The 14,610-nt window shown below is 48.5% G+C and overlaps 1 protein-coding gene across 1 annotated transcript in view; it reads left to right on the top strand.

Annotated features, from left to right (window-relative positions):
- CUNH1orf94 (chromosome unknown C1orf94 homolog) overlaps positions 1-14,610 on the top strand; it is a 43,709-nt gene that overhangs the window by 17,347 nt on the left and 11,752 nt on the right. Inside the window, exons 2-5 of the mRNA XM_055611513.1 lie at positions 2,305-2,993; positions 6,340-6,600; positions 7,813-7,994; positions 14,521-14,598. Coding sequence (XP_055467488.1) covers positions 2,305-2,993; positions 6,340-6,600; positions 7,813-7,994; positions 14,521-14,598 — 1,210 coding nt within the window. The remainder of the gene's footprint in view (positions 1-2,304; positions 2,994-6,339; positions 6,601-7,812; positions 7,995-14,520; positions 14,599-14,610) is intronic.

Below are 14,610 nucleotides of genomic sequence, written 5' to 3'. Positions count from 1 at the left end.
AGCTTTCCCGGTGATTGACACGTAGAGCCTATGAAGGCTTTTGTCTGTGGTGCCCTCTCCCTCCCTCCTCTCTCCCTTCCTCCCTCCTCCCTTCCTCCCTCAGCTGGATTAGTTTTTAAAGGAAACCCCAGATATAATTGATCTACCCCCATTTAACGTGTAGCTCTGAGAGATAAAGGCTTCTTTTGTTGTTTAAGTGTGACCACAATACCATGTTCACAGTGTTAAAAAAAACAAAAAAAGCATCCTTGGGGTGAGGCTAATTCAGAAAAGCTATTGGCCTACAGCTGGCTTTCCAAGGTGGGGTGGGGGGGCGGGAGAAAACTAAAACTGGCCCTTCAGGTGACTGACTGGTCCTTCCTAGGAGTGGAGACACACCTGATCCCTTGAAAGGGAGGAGGAGGATCTGAAACTTGGGGCATCCTCTTTACTCTGATTGTTCTGAGGGCACAGCGGTGAGAGTAGGGCCTATTTATAGCCCTAAGTCTAGACATAGGAAGGAGGCAAAAGGAAGGAAATATTTGAGAGGGAGAGAAGAGTTATGAGGGAAAGAGAGGCTGAGAGTAGGAAGTGAGTCTTCTCTGTAGACCATCAAGGCTCTCTTCCCCTGGTTCTGAGGGAGCTGTGAAACTGCCTGTTTTGTACAGACCTGTGTGCATTGAGAAATGGCCGTGTGTGTGTGTGTGTGTGTGTGTGTGTGAATTTCCGCATAATTAAACGTCACTATCAGAAAAGTAGGGGCATCCCATGGACACTGTTTTGCGTACTTCCTGTGCCTTCTTAGTGGATAGTGGATTGTCAAATAGACCATGTCTTGGTTTACCTACAAGTGAAGCTGTAGCAGCTGAACATGACATCCCTTTTATTTTTTTCCCTTCTGTCTCTTAACCATCTTCCCTTTTCCCATGCCCTGGGTGGCAGCTGATTAGGTTTCCACAATGTGCCAGGCAACGGTACCTGCCCCTTCCAGGAACCATTCGAGTATGCATAGCTGATGCTTCTAAGCTGGGGTTCCCGAGGTCCCTGGGAACGCAGTGAGGAAGGTGCCCCTCACCAAGGTTGCTAGTAGGTTGGGATGGCAGGCTTACCACCTCCTCCCTCACATGAGGAGAACCACTAACCAGGAGCTAGGTATTCATTGACCCATCAAGTGTCATCAGGTTGTTGGGGTCTAGATCAATGTTGGAGATCAGGGACAGTGACAGTGGTGCAGGGAGAGCCTTATGAACTGGTTCAGTGTCCAAGCAAATCCACACACACACACACACACACAAATCAGAGGCCATGACCCTGTCGGGGGCCACGCCAGCAATGGTGGATACAGGTATTTAGATGGTTGCACTGTGGAATCTGGGATGCAGGATTTGGTCAGGCTGTGAGCCTGAGCTATGCAGACATAATAGCTGATAGGTGGATGACCTTTGTGAGAGTGCCTGGACTGTTCAAGCAACCTTCCCCCCATCTTCCTGGGAACCACACAAGGATATCAGAGTGCCTGAGACGCTGAATAGCTTGCTCAGGGTCATACAGATGAGCAGTTCCCAGTCAAGCAATAGTCTGACATATCTGTCTATCGCAACAACTGATCAGAAGACCAAAAAGGTCTAGATAGGCGCCTAAACAGATACAACCAGAAATCAGACTAACCTGTTCCGAGCTCAACCTCCAAGCCCTGTCTGATGAGGGTTGGGGAAGGGGCACGCAGTTTCCTGGCCAAATGCACCAATTTGTAAGACCTGGAGTCTCACTGCTCAGGAGCTCAGGATCGCGCCCTTGCCAGGAACTCTCAAGACCACAACTCGATGTAAAAGCAAGAGGTTTTATTGCTATTGAGATAGGGTCGCCCCTCCAAAGACAGGAGATGACCCCGAACATGCAAAGCACAGGGTTTTTATACCTGAAAACCAGATCACTTTTGCTCTATAGTTTACAGCTGGCTGTAGCTAGTTTACAGCTGGTTGTTTCTCAGAACAGCTCACCCCATCAAGAACTCTCTGCACCTGGCTTCAATTCAAATAATCACAGTTGTTTTTCTCATTCCCAGGTGGCCCCTCATTCCCAGGTGGTCCCTCAATGGGCTAGTGGGTACTGTTGAGCCCTATTGGTAGTTGGCTTTGTGTCTACCTGGCTAATCTTTCTTCTTGAGAAAGCAACAGGTTTTCTCACGAGGAAACATGATTTCAACAGGTTGGGAATCCACCCTCTTTTCCCAAAGCCTGCATCCTGCTGGCAGGGCCACTGGTTGGTGAGCCAGTGAACATACTAACTCCTCTGTGTCTTTGTACCCTTTTTTTTTTTTTTCAGAGCTTTGGAGCTGAGCAGTGGCAAGGATGAGATCTCCCTACTGGTGGAGCAGGAGTTCTTAAGCCTCACCAAAGAACATCTCGTCTTGGTCCAAGAGGGCTCTGGGGAGCTTGCAACACCTATTGTCACTCCCCAGGGGACTCGAGAGCTGGCGCCCTGCTTTCTTGTGCCTCCTCTCGGGGTAGACAGCACTGAGTATGCAGGGTCCTCCATAATGGCTGGTGACAAGCTTCGGGAGCAGAAGTTATCCATGCCCATCATCGGTAGCAGGCAGGACTCTGATTCTGCCATGTCTACAGTCACGGACATCCTTCATGCTGCCAAGATCAAGAGTGTCAAGGGGACTAAGGACAAGGGCCATAGTCTGGGTGCCTCAAATTCGGAGATCAGCAAGCTCCTGGCCCAGTTCCCGCTGAAGTCTACTGAAATGTCCAAGGCCCCGGACAACAAGATGGTATTGGAAGAGACCAAGGTCATTAAGGACTTCCTGCAGAATAGCATGTTCAATGGCTCCAGACCCCGAGAGCCTATGGGGCTGGGCCCATTCCTGCTGCTGCCACCACCACCTCCTCCCGCACTCCCTGACAAGATCCCTGAGTTCTCTCCTCCAAAGAGGCAGCTCCCAGTGTTTGCCAAGATCTGCTCCAAGACCGAGGCTGACCCCAATCTTGAGGGCCACCACTGGATTGGTGAGTGGGACTGAGAATGGGAGTGAGGGGGTTTTCAGAGAGGAGAGTCTTGATCAGGAAGCTGATAAAAGCCACGGTGCATATTTGTGCAAAGCAAAACAGTGCAGTGTGTGTGTGTGTGTGTGTGTGTGTGTGTGTGTGTGTGTGTGTGTCTGGGTAAGTATGTGAATGTGAGCATGTTCATTTGTGGAGGAATACACATATGCTTATGTCTGGAGGCCAGAGGTAATGTCAGGTGGCTTCCTCTGTGGCTCTCCATCTTATTTCTTGAGATGGGAACATTTAGGGTCACATAGGCAGAGTAGCTGGCCAGTGAGCTCCAGGTGTCCTGGCTCTGTCTCCCTAGCACTAGGATTACAGACATAAGCCATTGCATCTAGCTCTTTATATAGATTCAGGGAATCCAAAACCAGGTTCTCAGGCAGATGTGACAAACATTTCACCAATTGTTTGTGAAGGCCCTGGAAGACGTGTGATTTCTGATTTACTAGGTACCCAGAGCATGCTGGGGGAAGTATTTACTTTATCAGGAAGGGTCCCTGCCTGAGGTTTAGGCTGGGAGAGAAAGTTGGTTGGCATCTGGAGGTCACTTACCTCGTTATGGAGGAACCCACACTAGTCATCAGGACTGGTCCACCCTCTCTAGGGCATAAGTTATCCAGGCACAGTTCAAACTGTAGCTCCTGGGATTTGTCCTCTGGTACTCCAGAGGCTCAGATAAGCATGTTTTCAACACTTGAATAGGAACTCCAGTCTTGCCAGGCATCTCATCCCCCTCCCCATGCTCCCTACCCATCTCTGGACTTTGTGTATGTTCAGACTATTTGCCCACAGTCCCCAATCACTAGGAGAATACATTATACTCATGCCAACCAAAAGAAAGGTCACCCCCAAGCTGAAGTGTGCTGGTTAACTGACAGTGCCTGTCTGGGGAGGGCCTACACCCTCTTCTCTGAGAAACAAGAACAAGTTATGCCAGAGGGCTCGTTGTACAGGGTGAGTGCACTCACTATAAAGCACAGGGGTGGCACATGTGAGGGTGCCTGTGTGTGAATACTGGTGAGTGTGCTTCAAGTGTGTGTGCTTGTATAGTTAGGGGGCAGCAGAAAGATAGGCAGGCAAGGAGGAGGGAGCCACGCAGAGAGACAGAGACAGACAGACAGACAGAGGGAGAGGGATAGAGAGTACCCAGCTGTTGGGGGGGGGGTGTCTCACAGATGTTCAAGAGACTGACTGTAGGTGTGTGAGAGGCTGCAAATATGCCAGCCTCTGGGGAAAATAACTATTATTAGTGGTGATTTCAGCATTCTAGCTGGGGGCTAAACTCAGCAACCAAGGAACTCCTGGAAGAGACTCTGGGGACATGTTCTGCTGAAAGTGTCATAGTCTCCTAAATTGGCCCTGGCTAGAGCAGTGCTTCCCTTTGCTGGGAAGTTAAGGTCCAGGCCCAATGCAGAGGCCCTCAGGGCTGCTGGGTCGGTTGGGGGTCCATGATATGATGGTAACACTGGCACACAGGTTCTTGGATCGGGCTACTATCAGAATTCCCAAGTGCCAGCAAGGTGTCTAGGGCAGCACTAGCCATCAGCCTGCAGATTGGCTTCTCAGCCAAGCTCTGTAGAGGTGTTCAGAGATAGCCAGTCTGAGGAAGGAGCAAGGGGCAGAGGGCAAAGCCAGCTTTCTGTTTTTAATTGTAATTATGTCCATATATGTGTGTGACTATATGTATACAGTATATAAAATATGTGTGTGTGCACATTTATAAAGTTATCTCCTTATTTCTTGGAGAAACACCCGATCCAAAGATGCTCAAGAGCTTTACACATACTGGTATACAGCCTAAGCACTTCCTCCCACACACTATAGATGACTGATGATGCCTAATCCAATGTAAATGCTGTATGAATAGTGGTTACAGCACGTTGTTTAGGGAATAATGGCAAGAAATTTTGTATGTGTTCAGTGAGGACACTGCTTTCTTAGAATGTTTTGCCTCCACTACCTGCTCCCTCCCTCCCCCCATACACATTCCAGTTTTGAAGAGTCACAGCAATGAAGAGTGAGAGCTCTGTGTCAGAGTGTTCTTCTGGGAGGGATGGGTGCTCTGAGTACTTCAGTGAGGTCTGACTCTGGCGCCTGTGCAGGCCCTCTGTACACTCCCGTCATTTACCATGACTCATTTTGTCCCTTTGATGTTTCCCAGCATTCATCTGTAGTTGCCCAGGCCTGTAACACCTTCCTGATAGCCTCACATAAGAGCCTTGCTAAACCTTCCCTCCTTCTGGGCTTTAGGATCCTCTCAGACAGACAAGATCCCAGCCAGTATCTTCTCCCATTTTGTCTCTTTGTCACCTCATAGTGCCCATCTGCTGTGTCCTAGAGCTATTTCTGGGCACATTTCCCTCTTCCTTGTGTGAGCTCTTGCAGGGCAGTCTGGCTCTGACTCATCACTGTGTCCCCAGTACTCAGGGCTTGGCCTGGCGCTGATGGGAGAGCTGAACGGCCTGTAAGAATCACAGCAGAGGTGAAGCACATGATGAGGGACTAAACAGCACGGCCCAGACTGTGTGTTCTGTAGGGAAGTGTGTCCCCTTAATAAGCCACGTGCTCCCTCATGGCTGGACCGCATCCAAGCACTGTGGATGGAAAGAAGGAAGGAAGGGAGAAAGGGAAAAATAATGGGAGAAGGAAGAGAAGAAAGGAGAGAGGAAGGGAAGGATAAGAATGAATGGCCAGGCATGGTGTTGCACGCCTTTAATCTCAGCACTCAGGAGGCAGGGACAAGCGAATCTCTGTGACTTTGAGGCCAGCCTGGTCCACATAGTGAGTTTGAGGTCAACCAGGGTTAAACAGTGAGGCCCTGTCTAAGAAAAACAGAAGAAAAAGATATGAGTATCTGGATAGATGAATGGATAATAGATGGATAAATAAATGGATAGATGATGGATGGATGGATGGATGGATGGATGGATGGATGGATGGATAGATGAGTGGATAGATGAATAGATAGGTAGGTGAATGGATAGATGAATAAATAGACAAGTGGCTGGCTGGATAAACCAATGAACAGATGAGAGAATGTAAAGATGGATAAGAGCAGATGGGTGAGTAGGTAGGTGAATGGATCAATAGGGAGATGGATGAGCAGACAGATAAAGAGGCAAATGTATAAGGCAAGAATCTGGGCAGCAATCAGAGCAGACGTCAGCATGAGCCTGTGGATGCAACTCACTGAGACCCGGTTCCTCATGTAGCCTAGACCTCAGTGTGAGCTATGGGCTACAAGAAAGTAATCTACAAGAAGTATTTGCTTTCCAGAGGTTTTGACTCAAGCTCTCTCCTGTAGAACGAACCCCTGGCACCAAAGAGCTGGCCAAAGGTCGAGAGAGCCTCTTTCTTAGCCAGTGGCCCCAGAGCCGGAAGGACACCAGTGGTGAGGAGGCTCACAGTGACACAGTGGGCACCATCTCTGTGACTCTGCCAACCAAGAAGCCTGTGTGGCCAGTTGAGAAGAACCTGCTCTATGAGTTCTTTGGGACCACCAAAAACCCCAGCGGGCAGCTGAGGCTTCGAAGCAAAGTAGATATGGACGGGCTGGATCTGAAATGTAAGTGAAATCTACCTGGATGTGTACCTGGAAACCCTCCTAAGTCCAGGTAGGGGTACCTCATCCTGTCCATGGGCAAGTCACTGTTTACCCTTGGGTCTCAGGATTTTTAACTCCATCAAATGGAGGAAATGATTTTCTTCCGGCATCCCCGGAGGGAATCCAACTGCTAGAGGAATGTAATTGGTTTTCAGAGATCCCACGGGCACAAACAAAAACTGATGTGGCACACACCTCCAACCTGAGATGTGTTGCAGCTTCTCAGTTCGCCACGGAGAAATCCATGCTTTGTACTATTTCCACAACGAGAGAATTAGTGACCCAGCCCGGCTGCCTCTCCTTTGCCCTCCTACAGCTGCATCAGTCATAAAGCCAAAAACCCCTTTCCAAACACAAACAAGTCAACAAAAAAGAGATGCTGATTTCATAGCCCATGGATGTCTCTGCAGAGGGGAAAAATCCAGTATTCATGCCCAATAACAATTAAACTTAACCTCATTCTTTTAAACTCAGTATTAAGTTAGCCCGCACTGAACTATCTCATGTTTTTAAATACCTGGCTTTGAGAACTAGAGAGAGGGCTCGGTGGTCAAGACTGCTTACTGTTCTTCCAGGGGACCTGACTTTGGTCCCCAGCCGCGCATGTTGAATGACTCACAGGACTCTCTCTAACTCCAACTCCAGGGAATCTGACACCTGCCCTCTTTACACACACATGACACAAACACACATGTGCACGTGCGCACACACACACATAAAGAAAAAAATAAAATTAACCTTTGAAATATTTAGAAAACCATTCCCACGCACAGAGCCAACAACCTGCACAAAGTTTCTAGTGTTGCCGGGTAGCCACCCCTGGCCCCATGGATTTAATCATTACGAAGGAGGGGCCCTTCCTTTGCAACAGCTTTGCACTGGTCTGGACAAAGCTGGAATTCGGCTTTGCAAGCAGGTGAAATACAGCCCCAGCAATGTGGTTTATCGCATGCCTTGCTCACCAGCCTTGTTTACCAGTGAGTGATGGGGAGAGAAGCCAGTCCTTCCAAATGAGCAAGCGCCATTAGAAATCCCCTAGACTTAAAAGGACCCTCTTGGAAGTTAAAGGACCTCACCCTCGAGAATATGTACCCCAGGTAGTTGTGGCCAAGAGGGCTTCCAGCTTCTCCCTGAGACAGGCACTAGATGCTCTCCCTCTGCTGTGACTTGCAGTTAACCCACCTGCGACGACACCAGTGCCAGACAAGAACAACATTAAGTATGCTGGGAACGTTTTCGCCCCCCGCTTCACCACAGCCTTGACCTCCACCACCCTGAACCAGCCTCTCTGGCTCAATCTGAACTGTCCACCTCCACCGGTGTTTTCCAGCCACTCTACCTTCCCACAGTATCAGGTAAGCGAGCCGCTGCGGCAGCAAGAACCTCAGGACTCCCCTCGAACACCATCCCTAACCATAGGTTACATGAGGGTTGAGAGCTGACACCGTTAACCCTCAGACCTCTGCTCTTATCTTCATAGTGATCAGACCGCCTCACCACTTGGTGTACACACGCGCACACACACACACACACACACACACACACACACACACTCTCATGTGCTCCCACACGTGAATACCATGTATGCACACATGATCTTGGGATCCTAGCTGAAAAAGAATTACAACTCCCACACAGAATAGATCGTGAAGAACTTGTAGCCAGGTTTGAAATTTTACTCACGGAGCTTATTTATTCGAGGGAAAATGTAGTTTCTTCATTTTATCCATTTAACTTAATATCCCTTAAGAGCCGTGGCCTGCTTGGTAGAAGGAAGAAAGAATCAAATAAATGTCCACTCTGGTTTAAGCCTTTGTCCGATCCAATAACTTAACAGTCCCCTTAGGTAGTACTCCGTGTTTTCAGGAGAGGCGCTCAGCGTCCAAGATTTCCCCCATCGCCTTCTGTTCCTGCTCCTGGCTCTTCTCCATCGTGTCATGTAGCTCCTCCAGGAAGCACAGGGTCTCAGATCTGTGCATCCAGACCTTGAGCCATGTGCTGGCCTGGCCCACCCTAAGCAGGTCTGGAACGTAGAAATGGAGAAGGAATTTGTGTCACGCTCAACTTGTCTTCCTCCACGTTCATTCTGCTTGGATAAAGTGCCATTCCTTTGTTTAGGACTAAGCAAGAAGCAAATGGCCTAGACACCCCAGGTAGGCAGGGGGCCTCTCTGCTCTAAGGACTCCCTTTCATCTTCATCTTAAAGGAGCTTAGCGAAGGACCTGTTTCTGTTTTGTTTTCAACATTTTCAGAAAGAAAGAAAGAAAGAAAAAAAAATTAGTCCCTGCTTCCCCACCCTCCACCGGTACAAAAATCTTTGCAATTCATGATGAGGTAGAGATTGTCCACAGGTAATCACGGGGCATCATCTTCACATTAGTGATATCATCTGCACACAGTCTCGAGAGAAGCATCGGGGTCATTAATTCATGGCTTCCTTCACTGGCGTTCTCAGCCCCTTGCAGTTTGGGGCTTGCCTAATTCCCGCTCATTTATTCACCTACTCATTGACTGACTGATTTTTATTTATTTATTCATCTTCTTAAGTAATTTTTAAAGACCTTTGCTCTGTGCTTACTGTAAGCTGAGCACTGTGCTAGATGAGGGCACTCAAAGGTGATGAAGAGGCCTGGAGTCCAGTGCAAGTCCAGGAGTAAATCAAAGACACAGGGGATACACTCAATTTCAAAATCAGGAACAACTGTATACTTTTCCGTGGTTGGAAGTCACACCTGCTGAATGCATGCCCAAAGCTCATGGTGTCAGGCCACATTGCGATGCTTCATCGACTTGGCCTTTTTGAGCAAGGTTTGAACATGGTTTCTGAGCATAAAAGTCTATCTCGTGTCTTCAGAGACACTGCTATTCTTATTGTAGGGCTGGCTGGGACTTCTTTTTTTTATTAAAAAAATTAAATTTTGAATAAACAAAAATTAAAATTAAAAGTTTTCATTTTCTATCCCAGTTATAACCCCCTCCCTCTTCCCGGTCCTACCCTGTTTCCCCTATTTTTCAGAGGAGGGGAGACCCCACCCACCCACCCCAAGCCTATCAAGTTGCATTAGGGCTGAGCACATCCTATTCTCCTGCGGCCTGGCGAGGTAGCACTGCTAGGGGAAAGTGATGAAAAAGCAGGCAGCAGAGTCCATGTCACAGTCAGCCCCCATTTTCCTTACTAGGGAACCTATAGGTGGACTGAGCTGCCCATCGGCTACATCTGTAAAGGGGGTCTAGGTTCAGTCCATGCATGGCCCTTGGTTGGTGCCTCAGTCTCCACAGGCCTCCATGGGCCCTGGTTATTGGCACTTTTGGTCTTCTTGTGGAGCTCCTGTCCCCTCTGGGTTCTTTTATTCCCCCCCCCCAACTCTTCTACAAGGCTCCCTGCACTCTACCCAATGGTTGGTTGTGGGTCTCTATATCTGTTTCTATCAGCTGCTGGGTGGAGCAGCACAGAGGACAGCTATATTAGGCTCCCGTCTCGAAGCACAGTAGAGTATTATTCATAGTGTCAGAGGCTGGCTGTCTCCCATGAGGTCTCAGGTTGGGCCAGTCATTGGTTGGAGATCCCCTCAACCTCTACCTTTATCCCTGCACATCTTGTAGGCAGGGTAAATTTGGGTTGAAGTTTTTCTGGGGGGTTGTTATTCCCCTCCCTCCACTAGGAGTCATGTCTAGTTAGAGGGTGGCCTCTTCAGTCTCCATGATCCCTGTTACTAGGAGTCTCAGCCAGTCGCTCTCATATTCTCTCAGGACCCTACCCTGTTGTGGGTCTCCACCTTGTCACAGAGAAGCCCAAGGTTTCTCTTCTCTCTGCAAGCCCTCTGTCTTCCCGCTCCACTCTCCCCAGGCCTGATATCACCCTCATTTCTTTCCATGCTCCCTCTCTTCACCTGTTCCCTCTCTTCAACCACTTTTACTATTTATTCTATTTCTACTTCTGAGTGGGAGTTAAGCTTCCTTCCTTGAACCCTTGTTACTTATCTTCTTTGGGTCTGTGAGTAGTAAAATGATTGCCCTGTACAATATGGCTAAATTCCACATATAAGTGCATACATACTATGTGTGTCTTTCTGGATCTGTGTTACCTTAGGATGATCTTTTCTAGTTCCATGCATTTGCCTGCAAATTTCATAATTTCCTTGTTTTTAATAGCTGATTAGTATTCTCTTGTGTAAATGTACCACAATTTCTTTATTCATTCTTCAGTGGAGGGGCATGTAGGTTGTTTCCAGATTCTGGCTATTATGAATAAAGCAGCTATGAACATAGTGGAACAAGTGTCCTTGTAGGGTAGAACATCTTTTGAGTATATGCCCAGGAGTGGTATAGCTGGGCCTTGAAGTGTTATTTCCAATTTTCTGAGATAGTGTTAGATTGATTTCCAGAGTGGTTGTACAAATTTGCACTTCCACCAACAATGGAGGAGGGTTCCTCTTTCTCCTCATCCTCCCCAGCATGTGCTGTCACTTTTTTTTTTAATCTTCAGCTCTGAATTTTAGAAGGAGGGAAACCGAGTCAACACCTCTGCATGACAAATTTCTAGAAGCAGAGAGTACTTTCTTGTAGATCAAATTATAGATTTTCTATAACATGCATTAGAAGTTCAGCTGTATAGTGTCTCAAACAGGTAGATCCTCAGGCTCATCCTGAAACATTCCCTGACTCTGCTCATTCTGGTCTTTTTGTTTTGTGTATCTATCTTTCTGTTCACTTGGCTATTCATCCATTATCCATCCATCCATCCACCTATCCATCCATCCACCTATCCATCCATCTACCCATCCATCCATCTATCCATCCATCCATCCATCCATCCATCCATCCATCCATCCATCTATCCAATTCTGCAAAGAAGTTGTGTCTATGCCTATGTAAGAGGACCTACTGGATTCTGTGAGCAATTCAGGCAGTGAACGGGCTCAGTTGAAGTTGGCCATGAAGGAAGTGATCCTCTCAGGTGGTAGATAAAGACAGCATTTCTATCTTTTCACGGCATCAGCATCTCAGAATCCTAGCGCTTGCTTGGAGATAACTGATCAGGAAGTCTGATACAGTAGAAAGAAGGCACATCTGGAAACCTGAAGATGAGTGAGAGGGTTCTGCAGCATCTGTGCTGTATGGCCTTGGGCAAGTTCTTTAACAGTCCCAGTTTGTCTGTAGGAAAGCAGGGCTTATCATAATTACAGCAGCAGCAGAACCTGATTGGGTTGTAAGGATTAATTGAACCCACTCACAGGGAAGGACTCTTAAAATCCCCAGTGTGACACAGACGTTCATTTCATTAATATTCAGTTATGGCCCTCTAAGAAAAGGGGGTCAGGGAGTTCAGTAGACCCTGAGGGGGCAGAGAAAACAGGGGACTAGTCTGTCACAGTGTCTTCCACACAGGGCCTAAGGAATAAAGATGAGGCCCCAAATCCAATTTACCCAGAGCTCTGTGGTGGAGACGCTCAGAGATAGGAAGACAAGGTTCCCCCACACGAAGCCTGGGCATCTCAAGATAAAGAAGGAACGCTGTGCCGGGAAAAGCTATGGCCTCAAGCGAAGAGGAGTGAATGCTTTATTTGCCCTTATTCGCTCGTGATTTTACAAAGCTGCAATTCTAACAACCGCAAACATCCCTAGAGTCAGGCAGCCTTTCTCATACTAATGAACACAACAACGCTTCTCCCAAGGAGGGGCCAGGGCTGGCCAGCTGCATGCCCTCCATCAGCCTCAGTGCGGCCCTGGGCAGTACAGGAAGTATTGGAGCAGGGTGCCTGGTTGTTTACAGCCCTGCGAGAGGTGTCAGGCGAATGAATGGATTTGAAATGAAGCAGCCATAGAGGGGCCCTCAGCAACCTGCCCAGAGGTCTGACAGCTAGCTCACCGAGGGTCGGGCACGAGCAAGGTCATCCCGTCCCTTTGGCAGGACTTCTCAGTCCAGGTTCATGCCAGGGCAGGTGATTGGGAACTGGCTGTAGCATGGTAGTAGGTGAGGCTGTCCTGGTTGCAGAACTTTAAGCTATAGGGCAGGAAAGGTGGTGAAAGGACTGGCTTTAAGGCAAGGGCTGGCAAAAGTGGGAGGGGCCAAGACAGGAAGGTCTCAAGTGTCACCGCTTAGTAACAGAAGATGGGCGGGGCTCTCTGACAGGATGTGCTATTCTTGATTCTCGGAGAGCTGGAAGCTGGGATAGGAAGGAAGGCTCAGGGAGGCTTCTCTGCTGACTTCACATCAGAGATCGGGGAGCCCTTCATGAGGAGTTAAGGACATCATCAGGAGCTGGTGTCCACCATTAGCACTTTGGTGATTGACACAAACCAAGCCTAGAAGAGAGGCAGTTACTTTGGGATGAAGAATGCTCTGGAAAGATGTCCTGGGCTGAGAGGTGCACTGGGATTTGAGCATCATCCTAGGTGCAGAGTGTCCAGCTTTTTAGCTTCTCTGGGCCACGCTGGATGAAGAATTGCCTAGAGCCACACATAAAAATCAAGGGGTGTACAATCCATGACCCACGGGCTACAAGAGCAAACATGTTTACTTTACATGACATTGGGACCATACACTGTTATCTATGATGTTCATGCCTTAGAATCGTGCTATCAAGTTACACAATAGTTGTGAACCAATCTTACAATAGTGTTTTAAGTAAGCTTACAATTTCATGTTAGGCTGCATTTGTAGCTATCCTGGTCTCCATGTAGCCTGAGGGGTTGGGACTAGACACCCTTGTGATGTAGGTAATGACTGGATGGACATTTGGAGGGGTCATGGGTTAGCCCATGCTTTGTAACATTTCTGCTAGGTGTGTGTGTGTCTTGTGTCTGTATGGCCACAAGGATATCCCCCCCCTTAATCAGAGTTGTGACTAAAATTTCCATCCCCTCAGGCTAAGCTGCTAGAGATTCTGGAGGGAGGGGCCAGTGGGGGATGATGGACAGACGTAACATTTACAGAGTCCTTACTATGTGCCCAGGTGCTTTCTCCGCTCTTTCCTGGCATTGCTTTGTTTATCCTCCTGCTTACCCTCACCATGAGTTACAGATACACACGGGCCCGTAACAGCAGAAACCCAAATGAGAACGCATGAGAGCACAGTTGCACATCTGTACACAGAATCACAGCTGGCTCGATGCAGGCCCCTACACATGCAGATATTCTCGAACACGGATTTATCAAAACATCAAAATCGATGCACAGATGTGTAGTGCACCTCAGGTGTTGGGTGAGAATGGGCTTAGGGAAAGGTACAAAAGGCCCACAAAGGCTGACGAGACAGCACAGTCCATAAATTGCTTCCCTTGCAAGCTTGAGGACCTGGATTTGAACCACCAGCATTTAAACGAAAAAGCTGGGCACTGTTAGGCAGAGCTGTAATCCCCGTCCTGGGAAGGTAGAGACAGGAGGATCCTTGGGGCTTACCAGCCAGCCAACACAGTCTACCTGGTGGGCCTCTGGCCAGCGAGAGACCTTATCTTAAGAAAATGAAGAGGGGCAGCACCTGAGGAATGACACAGGAGATTTGTCTCTGCCCTCTCCATACATGTGCAGAATTGTGACAACAACAATGTGGCCATTCCCACAGGCTTCGTGGGCCTGGCCACCCACTCTTCTGAAGATAATGGAGAGTCTTTCAGAAGGTGGAGTAGCTTTCTCGGGAACCCATCAGCCTCCGCGAATACTCAGAAAGAAAGCTTTGGAGTCTGTTGAAGAGGGGCTTCCCATGTGATCTGAGCTGAGCTGGCCACAGCCTGATCCAGTCAGCTCTAGGCAACTTCCTGGAGTCGGTCAGCTGGATATGGGAAGTCAGCCCCGGAAGTAGGTCTCGGCCCATGAGCAGATGCTGAGGTATACAGTGTTCATGCTCAGCCAGCATCAGGAACCTCTCTCTTTCTCCTTAGGGCCTGTACCCACAAAGGTCAACCAGGATGCCCTACCAGCAGGCCGTGCACCCCCCACTGGGGTGCTACTCCAGACAGGTGAGTAGGTGC

The sequence above is a fragment of the Psammomys obesus genome, unplaced genomic scaffold (assembly GCF_907164565.1).
Source record: "Psammomys obesus unplaced genomic scaffold, mPsaObe1.curated_primary_1811, whole genome shotgun sequence".
Taxonomy (NCBI): Eukaryota; Metazoa; Chordata; class Mammalia; order Rodentia; family Muridae; genus Psammomys; species Psammomys obesus.
Note: the sequence above shows the minus strand (reverse complement) of the source record. Positions and strands in the feature narration are given on the sequence as shown.